At 39.3% G+C, this 17,991-nt stretch overlaps 1 protein-coding gene across 1 annotated transcript in view; it reads right to left on the bottom strand.

Annotated features, from left to right (window-relative positions):
* The window catches only part of MPPED2 (metallophosphoesterase domain containing 2), a 90,829-nt gene that overhangs the window by 53,311 nt on the left and 19,527 nt on the right, over positions 1–17,991 (bottom strand). The window contains exon 3 of the mRNA XM_056491885.1: positions 4,560–4,741. Coding sequence (XP_056347860.1) covers positions 4,560–4,741 — 182 coding nt within the window. The remainder of the gene's footprint in view (positions 1–4,559; positions 4,742–17,991) is intronic.

Below are 17,991 nucleotides of genomic sequence, written 5' to 3'. Positions count from 1 at the left end.
TTCACTTGCAATGAATGCAATTTTTTTTTTTTCAAGTACTGAGTTTTGTTCATCAAAATGGTATTTTATGTTCAGTCAATTATTCACTCTAGCTGTAACAAGTAGAGCAATATAGAGTTCAAAATATGCTCCAGATGGTAAAAACACAAAATCAGAAATAAATCAATTTATAAAAAAAGGAAGAGATTTGTTTTTATTGCCATAATTTAACTTGGAAATATTCACAAGCTTCCTTCTGGTTCTAAATGACCTCAGAACACTTTGAGCTAATACCCCACTGAATCTGGAGAAATTTAGAACTTACTGGTTTGGTTTTTTTTATACAATACTGTGATGTCAGGCAGCAAAATAATTCACATCAGAAATATAGTTTTAGGGAGCAAAACACTTCATTCACAGTGAAAGTGCTCTCAGTGTACATCAGCAAAAGGAACACACTTACTCTAAACCCTAAATGAGCCATGCCTGGAGAGGAGATGGAGCCAGATAACCAAGGCAGACCAGAGAGATTGAGAAAGGATAAAAGTGGAATGTGACCCTGCATTTTTAAACAGTGATAAGAAAAGAGCTTGATCTTACTATTATACTATTCTGGAACAGTTCTTTTTTTTTTTTTTTCAAATTGAATTATACTGTCTTCAATATCAAACACATTCTGGCAGGTGTCTGGCTTAACAGTTCTGAATATAATTTCAAATTTCCACAGCACTAATGCATAAATTTAAGTGTAGACTGGAACCAAGTGTCTGTCCACAGTTCTGAGAGCAACAGCACATTTACATTTTGTCATCTATTCCACTTAACAACCAGCAATTCCAAGGTGATGCTGCTGTTTTCAATTACTGATAGTCACACAAAAATGAACTTTAAAATAACTGACAATACTTTGCTGAGCACCACATCCACATATGCAGAGCTTAACAAGAAAACCTCTGCATTAAAATTATGTAATCATTTCTTCTCACTTCAAGTAACATGATCAAGGAACTACAGCACAGGGAAAAAAAAAAGGAGATTTTTTTTTAGCTTTAGTAACAATGTGTACACTAGAGGCAAGCACATATCACAGGTAAAGAAATATTTTCTCCATTACAAACCCATATTTATATATATATTTATAGGTTTTTAAGTCATTATCCCAAAGAAATTAAAAGAAATAAACATTCAGAACAAAAGCAAGACTTAAAAAACCAAAAAACAGTCAAGTTTCTAAATCCTAGAACAAGTCAGGAAAAACCTAGCTAAATTCAACTTTAAGCTCCAGAGACAATAACCAGCAGGAAGGTCACCTACTGAATTTATCCAAGTCTGCCTAGTTCATGCAGTAATATTCTTTATAATAGAAACCTTGCATGGGGGAAAAAACCAAACAAACCAGAACCAAAAAAATGAACACAGTATGATATAACCACTAAACAAAAAAGTAAAAAATGGGTTATTGGAGAAAAAAATTTCTAAACTGAATTCAAATTATTCACTCAAGCAAGGATATGCACAATCAGGCCCATAGTCACTGAACAAAATAACATATTAATTCATTAGAGATCTATCTGCCTGAATTTATCTTTGCTTTCTCTTCAGTCCCTGTGAGTTATTCAATCACTTCCCATCAGCCAGAAAAGGAAATATTGCACTATGAAGACAGAGCTATAATTAGATATTCTTCTATTTCATTTCACATCTATGGCTGAATGAGAATGGATGGGAAAAATATGAACAGAGACAATAATAGTAAGTTGAAACATTCAGTAAAAAAAAAACATTTGGCACAGAATAACATCTCAATTCTTCCTCAGCACATAATGCTGTGTTTACTGCAAAATTAGTTAAGTTGGTCTAAGAGATTTTTAATGAAAACAATTATAAATTGAAAATAACTGTGTTTAAAGCATTTAACAGTCCCTAAGGTCAAGTGATTACAGCAGCTACAAGACCCAAGGGACATGTTCACACCAAAACCAAGTGAATAAATTACCTCAGCCAGTGTATGTAATCACTGAGTGACCACAGAGGTTATTCAATGCATGAGCCCAGATGACTTCCATGCAAAACCAATAATGAAAATGCAACAGCCAAAGGGAAAAAAAGCATTTAACTAGCAAAAGTTGCTGGAAGGGCTGAGAACTTGGAAGAGAAGGAAGGAGAGTGTGGAGACAAGGAAGAAGTGTTAATGGGATGGACAGACAAAATGCTGGACATTTTTCCCAGGTGAAAGACCCAAATTGTTGCAAAGGGATGCAAGAATCACAAAAATATACAAGTGCAGAGCTTTAAGCAGTGCTCCCAGCCCTGTATAACTCTGGCATTGTAATGCCCAGTGCAGACAAGCAAGGCAGGAGCTCAGAATAATCATCTTTTTTTTAACTTTGCCCTTGGCTTTACTGCCAGGAAAAATGATGGAGAGTCATTGTGTTTTAGTTGTCCCATTCTAATGGAGGCAAGAGCCTGGTTTTTACCACAGAGTAGGTAAGATAAGCTGCAGAATAAAACCCAGCTTTGATCTGGCTTCTCTCCTTCATGACATAAATGATGCAGGTCTTCATTGCAGCCTCACAACACCATCACCAGTGGAGAAAACCAGACCCATGAAAGACAGGCAAACATTCTTCCATAAGGACCACTCTGTATTTGATGGCAATTCTCAGTGTGTGGATTTGGAATAAGGTCCCTTCCAACAACAGTGAAAAGAGATGCTACTGAGGATGCAAAAGGAATTCTGCTTGCTCCTGCCTGCCTGCCTTTTAACAATGATCACCTCACATCCTTGGAGGTATTAAATCTTAATGAATAAAAACATAGCAAATGGTAAAACACAACACATTTTGCAGACAGGAGGCTGAAAAAGAGAGGCAAAAGGACATGCCTGACTTCAGTGTTTTGATTCCTGGTGAGGATGCACTGAAGCAAGTATTCACCAGCATTCCCACAGGTGAATCAATTTGCTGGCTCACCCTGTGCCAGGAACCTAATAACTGGTATTGTCACATAAAAAAAGAAATGTTCTCTGTATCTGAAATAGGAAAGCCTGAGGGCAAAGCCAGCAGGCCCTCACACAACCAAAGCTTCCAGTTTCAGTGGAAATGACTGCAAAATCTGCTTTCCCAGATAAATACTATACTGCCTTCTACAAGAACTGTGCTAAGAAAGCCCCTGGATCAATTATTGAGGCTGGAACACAACTTATTCAAAGGGTTATAGTTCTTCTGTTGGGAATGCTAAGTCAAGGACCTGTGTGTTAAAATAATATGATCATGATAGATACAAGGATTCCCCATGGAAGGGTGAAAGCATCCTGGCAGGTTATCTGGGTTGCCTTTCTGCAGCACTGTGTTTTCAAATGCCAGGCACTGGTCACAGGCCACTACAACTACAACTGCAACTACATGCCCAGAAAAAGGATAGTTTTGAGCCTATCAAATCTAATATCACCTTCTAGAAGTAAGAACAATAAAGTTAAGTTACAGTGATATGATTAGGAAGCCCCACTCCCACGTGCACAGCAATAAAAAAAAGGAAAAACACTAAAATAAGGTTGGGGAAAACAGAGGCAAGGCAAAAAGAAGAGTGTGAAGAAAACACAAAGAAGGATGACCAGACAAACAATGCAGAAGTTCTGCTAGTTAAAAAATTCCTTTTGTAAATCCAGGTGTTCCTTACATTTCTCTTGAAGGGTCAGCCAAGGAAGTCCAGTGCAATAAAATGATTCTGTTAGAGGCACGTAGAGATGCTGCCATCACACAGCAGGCAGGAGAGAATGCAGCAAAACCTGATGGCAAAGCTATGCTTTGAGATATTTTTTATATGAGGCTCTAAATTAATTTTGAAAATTTTAAAAATTTGAAAGTTTTTTTGAAAATCAGCTGCCCAAGTCACCTTCAGCTCTGGGTATTTCTGGAGCAGGAGGTGACCTGGCAGTGCACACCAGTGCATTTACAGTGCCATTCACAGCAGCAGCCTCCTGCACAAGTTCCCCTCCTTCACTCTGGTTTTCTGCTGCTGCTATTTAATTGCCCTCAAGTCCAGCAATGTGCTGTCAGGGCACTGCTGTCAAATGCAGCAGAATATGAAAGGTATCCTAGCAAAGAGATGCTGGCTGCCCCTGATCAAAGTTAGGCTGCCAGTACTCCAGCTCAAAGGGGCAAGAACATGAGTATCACCCCCCAAAAAAACTCTCCTCTTCCAAACAGTATTATTGATTCTGTCATGCTGGGAAAAAAAGACTTTCATCATTTCCAAGTATAACTTAAGTTACAGCAAACCCAAAACACGGTGAGCAGCAGTTTTGGCTGCGGATACAAAACCCCCCCCAGCATCAACTCATGGGACACTGTCCTTTGTGCCACTCCCAAAAGGCTTCACAGCTCTTGTGCAATGACAGAACCCTTTCCCAGAAATACAGCAAATTTGTCTCAATTAAGAGAATGAGACAGAGGCTAGAACGAGGAAAAGCCACGTCGGGGCGGGGGGGAGATTCTCCAGCGCTAATTCAATCAGAGGCAGCGAGTGACACTGGGCCAGCAGGGGTTAATTGGGGTCAGCAGAAGGCAGGAATTCCTTACCTAACCAGTCATTGAACTTCTTGACCTCGGAGGGCAGCCCCAGCTCGGTGAAGTCGCCGGTGTGCAGCAGGATGTCCCCGTAAGGCATCTGGATGCCGTCCGTCCTGGAGTGCGTGTCCGAGACGCAGACGAAGCGCGTGTGGCCCGCGGGTTTCGGGGTGTCATAAGGGATGGGGTCCACCCTAAAGCACACACAGGGGTTAGCAGAGCAGCAGGCACCAGGGGGGAGCCCCCCACACCCATTGTTTCAGGTTAGCAGCACAGCCAGAGCAGCCACACATCCGCTGACGCACGCCGTGGCAGCATCGGGACCGCTAAAAAACTCACCTGGTGGGGAAGGAAGGTGACAATGCACACAGTATGGCACTTTCTGATGCTAAACATCGGGGGAAAATGGATTTAGGAGGCTGTGAATTCATGTTTCAGGTGGGGCAGGAGCTCAGCAGCTGGTTTTGTTCAAGGGCATTGTCCTCCTGCAGATCCCAGAGCAGAGTGTTTGTTTACACACAAGTACACTCAGAGTGCTGGGATGAAGCACAACCAGCCTAGTGACAACTTCCTAAACTCATAAAAAATCCTGAGCTTGTCTTCTCAGAATCCATGATTTGCTATCACACTATAAAACTTTTTTTTTTTTTTTTTTTAAATACCCAATGATCCTAAAATTTAGTTCAATTGGTAATTTGCAAGCTATATTTGGTAATTTTATCTCATCAATTACATGTGACCCATCATGTCTGGTCATTTAGATTTTGGTGATTTTTTTTTTTTTTAAGGCAGAATAGAGAACAATAATAAGTAAGAGAAATGCTTTATGCACACTTAGTGGTTAGAAGCTCTAATTTGTAACAGAATAACTTAAATACAAAAGACAACCCATTCCCTACTTTGGAATAGCAATTATTTCTCTGCAGAGTTACCACAATTTGATTTGCTCAACACTTGAATAGCACAGCATCTGGATTAGTGCCACAGAAAATCCCATCTCAATTCCACAAAACTTCAGCTCATTCCAGTGATGTGCCACTTTGATCATGGTTAGAGCTTAGCTTCAGCTGGAAATTTTGAGGTATTTAGGAGTTATGTCAGAATAATAGTTCACTTACATCTCAAATTATCAGGCTGGTGAAACTAAACTGCAGCTACTTTAAAGCATCCAAAATAATGCTGGCCTAAAACCTATTTGGACAAACTGCCACAACAGGCATTCAAAAATAGGTGCCTGAAAGCAAAACAAAAAAAAAAATAAACCAGGTTTTATTAGTTTTGCTCTCCACACTGTGAATGTTTGTCCTAAATCCCCATAGTTATAATGAGATGTATGATCAGTAACAGAAAATAAAGTACAAACCTTAAGAAAATACTGACCTTTTTTCAAGATTACTTTTGTCTACTGAACTGCAAACCAAACTAGCATTTAGTTTTTACTTTACACTGAACTGTGTGAAAACTTCTACCAGTGCTCCCTGCACAGGTGAGAAAGATCAGAAGCATCCTCCAGGATGCAAATCAGTTCCTTGCTCTGGGGAGTGGTTCCAGAAATCAGACTAGATGGGTATGTCCTGGTCTCCAGTGGAAAACTGTCCTTGGGAATGCACTTACAAACAAGATTTTACTGATTTAGAATTTAATTTTGTTAGAATTATTCTATTCTATTCTATTCTATTCTATTCTATTCTATTCTATTCTATTCTATTCTATTCTATTCTATTCTATTCTATTCTATTCTATTCTATTCTATTCTATTCTATTCTATTCCATTCCATTCCATTCCATTCCATTCCATTCCATTCCATTTGTTAAGGCTACTCACAGTTAAATATTAGTGGGGGAAGCAGTAGTGGGGAGATATTTGTTAGACTGCATTTTCTTAGGTGCCATACCTCATTGACATGGGCCACTGAATTAATTTGCAAAATTAATTAGTCCAAGAGGATGCTTATTTTAAAAACAGATTCTACAGCCAGCTGGACTGGAGAGAATTTGGTAGATAACTCTTTTTGGGGTTTGGTATTGCACCTCCTGTTCAACCCAAAGCACCAGCTACAATTACATGAGCCATGAAACTTGTTACCACTGCAGAAAACCATGACAAAAATCCACCAATCAATGGATATTTTTTTTTTCTCAATGAATAAGGTTATTACTCCAGAGAAAAATTAATTTACTCATTGAAATTGTACTTGCAAGCTGGGCAGAACTGCAATCAGAGACCATAGTGCTTTTTTACATGGTGTCTTCCTTCCAAAATATGGGAATCAACATTTCCCTACTTCCAAGCAAAAAAAAAAAAAAAAAAAAAAATGAACACCAGCTTTCATGATCACCACAGAACTTGTTCAGAATATCTCTGCTTGAGCTATGACCAGCACTGCCTGCCCTGGGGAGTCCAATTTTGTTTGTTCACAGCAGCTATGTTTTTGCTATTCTCTGCAGAGTGCAGCCAAACAAACCCTGTTCTGCTTGAGGCAATCCCTGTTAGAGTATGGCACTGAAATCTGGTTTAGGATTTCTCTATTCATGCAATGACTTACTTACAGAAAATTCTATAATCAAAATTTATTAAGTCACTGACCCTTCTTTCTCTTCTTTACAAACACTATGATGTTGCCAAGTAACCTTTTTCCTATGTCTTACCTTCCTTCTCTTATTCAGCAGTGCTTCCCTACTAAGAATTTAAAAGTGAGATACTGAAGGTTATTGTGTTCAGTCCATCAATTTATCTTACTCAAAACAGTCCTTCAATAGAAACTTAATAAAAGTGGTGTTATTGCCAGTCCTAAAGGCTCAAGTTTTCTTTCCAGCTACAGCATGGCAAACAGCAAAAAATAAAAAAAGGAGAGTCTGCTTTCCCACTGCATCCCTGGAGGATTGGGCTCTGCAGGCTCTGCTCACCTGCAGGTCTGGGCTGTGAGCATCACCTTCCTCCTGGGCTCTGATTTAGCCACAACCCAGCAGCTGCCATTGCTACAACCTCTGTGACACTTGATGCATCTGACCCTTGCTGCAGATAAAATCATTATTTTAGCCCCATCCACCACCATTCTGCTGAATTGGAGCAGGTACCTAAGAAATTCAACTTATTCTTTACCTTTGCTCCCAACACAGTACATCCAGCTAACTCTGATGCTCTCCAGCACCAACACTTTATTTTTTTCAATCTTGGCATGGCAGATTGAAACACTGCACGGATTATTTGATTACTCCATTTGGAATAGCATGCTCAGGGAAAGATATTTCAGAATAATTATATGTTCATTAGGATTAATACAGCAATCAGGAAACAGAAAGCAATGTAAGTCATGTTGCACCTTAGAAAATGAGGCACTTGGCTGGTTTTTAAAAAGTTTATGTGAGACCCAGGATGAAATCCCATAAGGCAGTTGAGCAATGACTGCTCTGTGAGATCCTGGCAGTAATGTAAGATCTGTCACATTTAATGCATTTATGACATGGGCTCAGGAATCAGAAGGGACACTGTAACCTTCATGCACTTCCAGAAGAACCTTGTTTATCAGATAAATACTGGGCTTTACTAAGCTGCCCTGACCACCAGTGGCTCTCATTTAGAGTGAGGTACAAACCTCAAATTTGCAGTTCCTCACACACTGCATGAAACAACAGCATCACCCAGGCTCTGATGTGGGCTTTGAACAGCAAGGCAGTGGGGGCTGAACTCAGGAACCCCCAAAAGAGGAGCACCCTGGGCCTCTCAGAGGGGCAGAGGACACGATTTAGGATTCTTGCTGCAGAACAGGCATTGCACTGTGCATTCCAGCCCCAGCTACACCAGTTACCCATAACAATGTCTGATAAATGCTGGAAAGCTGCTGTGAGCCAGGCAGGACAGTGCAGCCCTGCCACAGACACAGCACACTGGAACCTGCTCCAGAACAGCAGAAAATGCACGAGCACCTTTTCCTGAAAGGAGCCAGCCTTGACTGCAAAGGATGGTTCTGAAATGCTGACAGGAAGGTCCTGGGCTGGGCCAGGCAGTCCCTGGGAATGTCTGTGCTTGGAGAGCCAAACCCCACAGGCTGAGTGTGCACTGCCCTGCCCTCTCAGGCTTTGAGATATGCAGCTCCAAATCCCCTCCTACAGAGGGATTCCCAGGAAACCCATTCATCCTCGAAGATGGAATAAAAACCTTAAACATGAAGCCAGGAAAAATTTCCAGTTCCTAACACTGAGTAAATCACTCAGATGAATGCAGCACCTATGCTGGACAAACCATTACCAGATGGTGAAAATCCCTCCTCCAGCCCCACTCCCACAACTCAAATCTGCATTTTTCCAGCTTGCAGGCACCACTCTGCAGGCTGCTCCTGCTGCCATTGCCACAGGTGAACAAGGAGGCAAACAGCACAGAAAAACACATAATTTTACTCCTCCTGGGCTCTCCAGATGCATAAATAATCCCATGTCCTTCCCAGGTTGTATCACATCATATGCTGGCTTTTCATCTCAATAATTACTCCACTGGGTATATCTGTGACTGAATTTGTGGGTTTATTTTTTATGACATCTAAATAAGTATTCATTACACATACACTGAGGCCCAGGCTTCAAGTCTGTGTGCCACATAAAATCCATGTGTGTTGTTGCACTCTGGTTTGGAGACACCCCATCTAGTAACTCCATATTTAAACCATATTCATATAACTAGCTTTTTAAAAAGCATCCTACTCATACTTCCTGTGAATAGACATAATTGTATTTATTTACAGTTTAGCTTCCTCTTGCATGATTTTATACTTTTCTTGCCATTCCTGTTTTCAAAATTTGCAAACAAAATACTTCTTCAAAGAGCCAATTAGCTTGGTATATTTATTTTAGGATTAAAATACAAATATTTTCTGCAAAAACATTTCTAAAAGCTTGTTTCTTAGTGATGTTAGTTTCCTCTCCTTCAGCTAAGGCAATAGAAAACATTTTTTTTTTTTTAAATGGGAGAACAAAAGCAATATATTGTCTATATCTTCGGGTTTTTCTTTCTGTGAATTCATACCTTTGTCTCTACACATGCTCCCTCTGGCATGGAAAATTCAGGAGAAAAGAATGGGTTTTTCTGTGAAAACTGCTTGCTGCATTGCTTAATGTATTTGTATCCAAGTCTCACAGCTTTGTGATGTTGTGATATTTTTACTGCTCTTAGAGCCAGTCCCAACCCCTGGAGTAGGACAATCATGTGAAATCTATGGCTGAATTAATTTTTATTAAAATTTATCAATAAGTCTCTCAGCTGAAGAAAAAAAGCATTAAATGCACCTGCATGCCCAGCAGCATCCAAGAAAGGGAATGAAAGCAAAAGATGGGTAAATTTTCTTATTTAAAAAACACAAACAAACCAAACCTCAAGGCTATCAGGCCAACTTCATGATTCTCAGCTGAGTTTTTAAGGCCACAGACTAGAAGCACTATATCAAACTGCAAATGTGTCTACATTTTGAAATAAAAATTTAATATCTTAATTTACAAATCTTCAAAACTTGGACAGAAATGCAGTGTCAGTTAAGTTCCCCCCTCAGAAAAACATTTACCAGGCCATACACACATAGCTGATTTTGTGATACAGCACATGCTGAAGCCTCAGAGCCAAATACTGATTTCCTCTCAATAAAAAAACAGTTTATTTATTTATATATTATATATAATATTAAATAGATTAAATATATTATACTGTATTGTATTGTATTTATATATAAATATACAAGTTATATATATATAATATATAATATATAATATATAATATATAATATATAATATATAATATATAATATATAATATATAATATATAATATATAATATATAATATATAATATATAATATATAATATATATATATATATATATATATAATATTTATTATTTATTAACAAAATTAATGCCAAAATATAGTATTGCTTTAGTTGGCCATTAATTACTTAAATAATAGATATTAATACTTTTGTTAACTTGACTCTGGCTTTCCAGTGTGCTCAAACACCAAGCCAACATCTGGTTTCTTCTCTGACCAAAACCAAAGGGATGCAAATACCTCTCAACACTCCCACTGGTAGATTTGATGTGAACAAGCACACATATCTAAGAACAGGCTGTCCCAAATCTGCTAGAAATCCCCTCCTCTTCTGGAAACCTCCACGTGTCACCCAGCAAAGCCTTAGAGGCTTCTGCAAACTGTAAAACACAGGTCTGATATTTATTACAGAAATGGCATTAATTGTGTCTTGGTGCAATGTGGGGGAAAAAAAAAAAAAATAAAAATTCCATTTCCAAAGCCACAGGAGGATTCAGTGCACTGCTCAGCAGCTTACTGCTAATGCTTCCAACAATTATAGCTGCAGGGAAATGATGGATCTTTTTATTACAGGTTCTGGAGCTGTTTTACTTCCAGTGAGATTTATGAGATTAAACAGAAAAGACCTACATCACCCACTGTCATCATTTGGGCAAATTTAAGAAAACTCTCCTTTATAAGGAGTTAATAATAATATATCTTCTCAGCCAGGTTTAAGCCTTAACTAATTAAGAGTCCAAACTCTGTAAATGCCAGATTCTGGTCAGTAATAAAACCAGAAAGAGCTAAAATTCAGATTTGCCATGGTGTTCTTTGAGGAGCAAATAGCTGGCTGGCCTTTTCTGAGGTACCTAACCTCTGCCTTTGATACTAAAGGGAATTTAGAAACAGAATTGCCTGAGCATTTTTGAAAATCCTATTAATCATCCCCTTGCAGAAAAATATTATTTTAAGTCAACAAAATATCTTCTAAAATTTAGCTATCAGTGGCTTTCCAAAGGTTAGAAAAGGGAAACAGAACTGGAAAAAGTTTCAACACCAGTATCAGCATCACTCTAAGGCCCAGACAGAATTTTCCTTTAAATAAAATAGCAAACCATTCCTGTGCTGGTATGGTTTCAATTAAAACTCATTAAGCACTTTTCCCCTATTCTGTTGCTGCTGTTGTTGAGGGATTGCTGTAAATTATGTTTTTCTCCCACCCTGACAGAACTTATTTGCTGGCAACACTGCACCTACTAAGAGGATAAGTCAATAATCTCTAAAAAGATTTTTATTTCCCTACTGTAAGCTATCCAAATGCCAACTCATGAAATACACTCAGAAAGTACAATCTGGCATCCCAAGCTTAGATCCAATTTTAATTTAAGGACAATGTGGTTTGAAAAATACACATTTTGATATATTTAGCAAGAGAGGCTAAATTAATGTGTGGTATCCCTCCAATCATTCCAACTGCAGGAATCATAAAATGGGCTGGATTTACTTCTGGAACAGAGCAGTAAAACAGCTTTTCCAAAATGCAACGGGGAAAAAAAATGCACCACAAAACAAGCAGAAGCAGATCTCCAGGACAGATTACATTTAAGTGGTTTAGCTCTAACTTGACCTGCCATCTTCCTCAGAAATTAGGACAATTCTGATCAGAGGGACAAAGGTCACAAGGTTCTGTCACAACAGAATTTTATAAGCATGAAATGCAGCATGTATTCCATTTCTGATGCCCATTTATATTAGGAATCAAATCTGAAATCTCACAAAATGTACAGAATTCGTAGGCATAACTCATGATATCTTCTTGGAGATGGTAAATTCAGCAAATAGACAATAACTCTTATGTGTAGGGAAACTGAAACTGGGCAAGTGGACCTGAAGGTGCAGAAAAATTTTGAGAGCTCACTCTCTTCAGAATTGGCTATTAAATCTAAAATTTACCTCCATGTTTCAGAAACAAATCCTCAGTGTTTAGATCCCACAGGATTAAGCCCAGAGAATCACTTGAGGCTGGTTCTGGTTCCTTCCCCCCAACACATATTTAGCCTGAAGTATGGCAGCTACTTGAAATTTGGCTCCAGAAATACAAGAGTCCCTTTTTAAGTTAAGTATACAGAGCAAGCCAGCATCTCTGCCCTCAGCCTTCTCAGTCTTTTTGCTTCTGACCTGCAGGCATCACCCTCTCCAAGGGATGGATGCAATTCAACCTCCATGCAGGCAAAGGGCTCCTGAACTGTGCTCATCACAGCCCCTCTCTGCTCTCCCTGCTCTGACTTCCTCAGGGTGATGGAACTGGCTCAAAAAAAACAAACCTGCTCAAAGGAGAGGCCATTCATGCTGGGCAAACACCCATTTCTGAGTTCCTAAAGGCAGAGAATGCCATCAGCATGTGAAGTTGATGTTAGCAGGAGAGCAGTGAGCAAACAGACTGGAACCTATAACTCAAAAAGGAGTTTCCTAGCATATGTTATCTGCACTGTGAACCTGTGTCTGTGAGCCAGTACAAAAATCTGCTAGGATGTATATTGTCTCCTAACACACTTCTCCAAGGTTTTACTCATAAAGTGCTTCCCATCAAAATGTGAGCATCTAACAGTGTTCCTCCTAAATAAAACCCTTCAGAACAACCCTGCTGTCTTTAAAGGCCCTCCACCACTCAGTCTCGTGTGTATGAACCATTTCAGCCCTTGTCAAAGGTTTCTTTTCATTTGACTACCTCCTAAGGGTTAAGAAGCTTTCTGCAGGGAGGATGACAATATTCAGACACCATTTAACCCCACATCTAAAGCTAAGACCTAGTGTCTAATAGGAATAAAGGAGATTATTGACTGCCTTCTACCAGCACCAAAATACAGCTCCCCACTCAGCATCCAACAAAAAACTCAGCACCACATTAAAATGGTTAATGGGAATTAGGTAAGCTGTCTTGCTCTGGCCTAATATCTGTGTACTCCTAGAAATTCCATTGCAAAAAATTTTGACACCAGTTGTCTTAAGCTCAGCTTGAACTCTAGAGCTAGACTAGTGAGAGATCTGAATCAGTCCCAGGTTGTATAGAAACATATATATACCTATCTCATATAATCTTCTTTGTTGTAAAGGAGGAAACAAAAAACAAACAAATAAAACAAACAAAAAAATCCAAACAAAACAAAAACAGAAAAAAAAAAACCACCTAACTGCTAAAAACCAATAGCTCTTAAGATATGCTCTCAGCCTTTCACAGAAACTTTGCTGGAGACACAGAAACATAAGTGACAACTTTGGGCTTAAATTCTGCTGGAGAGAATTTTGCACTCTAATTTTTGTATCCTTCATCTTTCCAGTGCAATTGTCTTCATTACAGCCAACATCATCCTCCTGACACAGGTCTAACAAGAAATCCAGTCCCAGACAGAACTGGATTCAATCAACAAAAAGCTGCAATTCCTTGGGGACTGGGCTGGAGGGGCTGCAGAGGACCATGGATACTGAAAGAAGTTTTTTTTGTTTGTGAATTCTGTGCCAAATACATTCCCAGCTAAGAAGATTCCACCACACAGCTCCCTCCACCTTTTCTCTCTCTCTCTCCAGCATTAAATAACTTATGACAAGGAAACCTCAGGTCAAATAGTATACATTCCACAATATTTCAAGATACAAACATTAGTTCAAGTGAGAAAAAGCTGGGTAGATAAAGCTGGAGCAGGTGGGGCAGATAAAAAAATCTCATGTCTTCACTAGCAGAAAGCTGCATGAAGGAAACTCCAGCTGGAGATGCTCCTTGGAAATGGACAGTTCATTCTGATTTGCTTTCTTCCCATTTGTTTTTAATTTTCTATTATTTTTTGGTGGTCTCATTCATTTTCCATGAGTGCTTATATATGACAGAGGCTGCTGGACTCAGAACCACCATCTTATAGAAAATACAAAATATCTCAGGGATGAAAACCAGCACTGACTATTTTAGTTGTACCATCACTTTAACCTGGCTGTGGCATTTATTTGACACACATCACATTTATACAATATTACAAGAAGCAGTGCTGCATGTACAATCAGGAGGTTTCATCAATAATGTAGTTAATAGGCAGAGTGTTTGTGGGCAACCACAGTGTTACAGGTTATCTAAGAACATTTGAGTTTTGCTTATACTTCTATAATAAAAATTAATGACTTAAAAGTCCTCAGTGGGAGTATCAGGGACATTCATATTTATCACAACTGTTACTGGCTTCTGCAGCAAGCAATTATTCTTATTGCATTAAACCCTTTATTTCCAAAGATGTATCCCCAAAAATCAAATAAATCCAAGAATGAATTATAGTCAAGATAGAAATTTACCTCAGGGATACTTTTAGAAAACTCAATTTAAAAACACATTTACTTTTGCCTCTGTGCCAGAAACAAAGGCAGGGGAAAAGAGGGAAGAACAACAGAATCATTTTGATTTCAGTGTTTTTTGCAAGACAATTCCAAATCTAAATGAGCTGAACCTCTCAATTCAACAGATTCTATCTGTGAATGTAGTAAGGCATTGCCACCTATGACTCAGAGGTTGTTGCTAGTTGCTGAATAATGCTAAATATGAGCAGAATATTGTTTTCAGTATTGCCCTTGAAATCTCTGAAGACTCCCTGCTCCCAAATCCATATGTTGTGCATCACCAAAATTTTAGTTGGCACTGCAGAAAGTAATTTCTGTGTCAAGCACAGAAGGCAAATAGCTGAAGTTTGAAATGTAGAGAAAGAACATGACAATGGGAAGCTCTGGGAAGGAGGAGAACGAGCTGCACCACACAACATTTTATGGGACAGAATGAGATGTGGGCAATGTAATTTCACTTGTGTGATTCATTTTATAAGCAATGCAAATGCAATCTCACTGATTATGCTCCAAAACAAAAGAGGGAATTTCATTACTTCAGCCAGTGCAATTAGACATGCAAAACCCACAAAACATCCAAATAGAAACCATCATTTCACATTTAGATGGGAATAACCAAGGTGGGTGAAATGCATTCTCTTGTGGGGGCTGGGGAGGCATAAACTGAATTTTGCAGCCTTTAAGCTCACACAGTCTGTGCTAAATACATCCACACACAGGGATTAATTCCACCAAATTTGTCATAAATGAGCTAAAGATACCTCAGAACCCACATGATGTGAGGTTAAAAAACCCAAACAACAGCAAACCAACAAAAAAAACCCCAAACCAGTGTCTTCCCTCCCCAACAAAACAAAACACCACCAAAAAGAACACCCCAAAACTGCACACCTATTTTTATACAAGAATCTACATATTTTTTATACAAGAGTGTTTTTCAGATTTTATTTATCTGCTGGTTTCTCAAAGCTTGAAAATAGGAGGTCCTCTGAAGTAAGTCAGGCTGTGTGAAAATTAAGAGTACCACTGCTTTCCCTTTATGGCTCCCCAAGGAATCTATTTATTAGGCATAGGCCTGCTTTCTGATTTAGCTCAAGCACTTTTCCTGAGAATCTGGCTGTCCACACCAAGAGGAATTTCTGAGTAACAGCTGCAGAACAGCCTTTTTCTGTAGGAACTATCTTGAATTAGCTCCCTTATACGGACACACATTATTGATTTTCATCTTCATACTCCTCTTAGTACTTAAAAGGAGAAGAAAATAAATGTTTTATGTAGGTATTAAAAAAAAAATAATCAGAAAAGCTTCTTGAAAATTAGCAATAAATCTGAAACTGGCAAAACCAAAACACATACATAGATGGAATATCAGGTAACTCAGCTATAGTAATTTGGGTATGTAGCTTTTAGTTTAACAATCAAAACCACTTTTGCTTTGACTAAGAATACATGTAAAATTGCACCCACCTACCCATCCACAGTCATATTTCTCAGCATGCAAATGAAATCCTGGTTCTTTTGCCTCTATCCATTAAGGAGCAGGAAAAGAAACCTTCCAGGGACAGACTACAACAGAATCCCACAGCTCTGCAAGGCTATGGGGAAGTGCAAAGGAAAAAAAAAAAAAAAAAAGTTTATGTGAGTTTGCAGCTAAAAAATCATTACTGAACATTCTGTAAAAGATATAACTAGTAGGGTAGTTTTTAAGGAAACAGGCTAATTTACTAAGTTGCTTAAGGAGATAAAAAAAGAAAAAAAAACAAACTTCAAAAACCATGCAACTTAAAGCCTGGGAACAGCTGTCTTCACCATTTCTTTCTTTACATCTGGATGCACTGGGCTGTTTTTTCCTTTACATTTCTGCACCCTGGCATTGCCAGGGAAATCTCCAGTTGCTCAGCACCAGGGCTGCTCCTGCTGGTGCTCACTGCAGGCAATAAAGCCAAAGTTCACAGTGCCCATAATAGGTCAGGAATGTGAGCTAAGGGAAACTACCCTGCTCACATCAGAACTGGTACACCCACCTACATTACACAAAGTCAGCAGTTCAGATTCTCAGTTCTTTGACTGAAGTGACTAATTTCCTGCAACCTTTCTCCTCCTTCCTCCCTCCCAGCGTTTTGGCAATCAAGAACAGACTTAGAGACTGTTTCATAATGAATGCAGCCCTTAAGGGCAAAACAGGCAAGATACTCCAGTCTGCTCCAGAAATCCTTCTGCAATTCATTATTCCATCCAGTTCTACTCTGCTGCTTTACTCCAGCCTATAAAACCTTGAGCTCCTTCATCTCCTGCAGGTTGTGAAGACTTGAGACTAGCTATACTAAAGGGCAAAGCCATGTCTTTCTAGAATGAAAATGCTCTGGAAAGTGTTTCTATCTACCTTCTGGAAAATCAGCTGCTCTAAGTCTTTCCTCAAGAAGGGCTTTGCCTGCATGTTGCTGTAGAAAATGAATGGTGACACACTCAGAGGTTTTCCACTCTTGTCTCAGAAACCATCTCCAGCACTTGCTTTTTTCCACTGGTATTACCCACAGTGACAAGAACCACATCTACTCCTCTCCTTGTCAAATAACATGATGGATTTTTTAAATAATGATCACCTTCAACCAATGAAGAGAATACCATGCAGTTCCAAAGAGCTGTGCTCATCTCACCCACACAAGTGACATTTTCTTGTCTGAAACATCACAACCTCCCCAAAGACCATTTCTACCAAAGCAATACTTTGTGACTTGATGTCTGCACACCCTTTGCAGTGTGTCACCAAGATAGCAGCAAATACAACTTAGTTTAACAAGCACAGGTGCATTTTTTTTTTTTTGGTGCAAAACAGCAAAATCCCTTCACTGAGATCCCTGACACTCACTGTGTCATGATTCCTGTCCTGTGCACACCCCCCCAGCAAACATGATCCAGCAAATTGCTCTGCCCTTGACCTTTGCTAAGTAACCAGGCCCAGAGAATAGCCTGAATGACAAACTTGCCTTTGAGCTGTCTCAGTTTGAGGCAGCCTGCCAGGTGTCTGCACCACCAGCCCCAAGACATCAGCAGAGCTTTGCCTTGCTGTGCTCAGCTCAGGCAAGCCAAGTATCTGAAAGCAATCTAACCCCACAGGAATTTAACTTGTGCCATGTGCCACTCACTTTTTCAGTTCCCAGCCTGATGGCAAAAGCAGAATTCCAGTCCAAGCATGGAACAGGGACCAGTGTGGTACAAAGGGAATTCAGCCTGGGACATTATGTGTGGCCTGCCACCAGTTTAGCAGATGTCAGAG

The sequence above is a fragment of the Oenanthe melanoleuca genome, chromosome 5, assembly GCF_029582105.1.
Source record: "Oenanthe melanoleuca isolate GR-GAL-2019-014 chromosome 5, OMel1.0, whole genome shotgun sequence".
NCBI lineage: Eukaryota > Metazoa > Chordata > Aves > Passeriformes > Muscicapidae > Oenanthe > Oenanthe melanoleuca.
The sequence above is the reverse complement of the archived record's forward strand: the minus strand, read 5'-3'. Positions and strand labels throughout refer to the sequence as shown.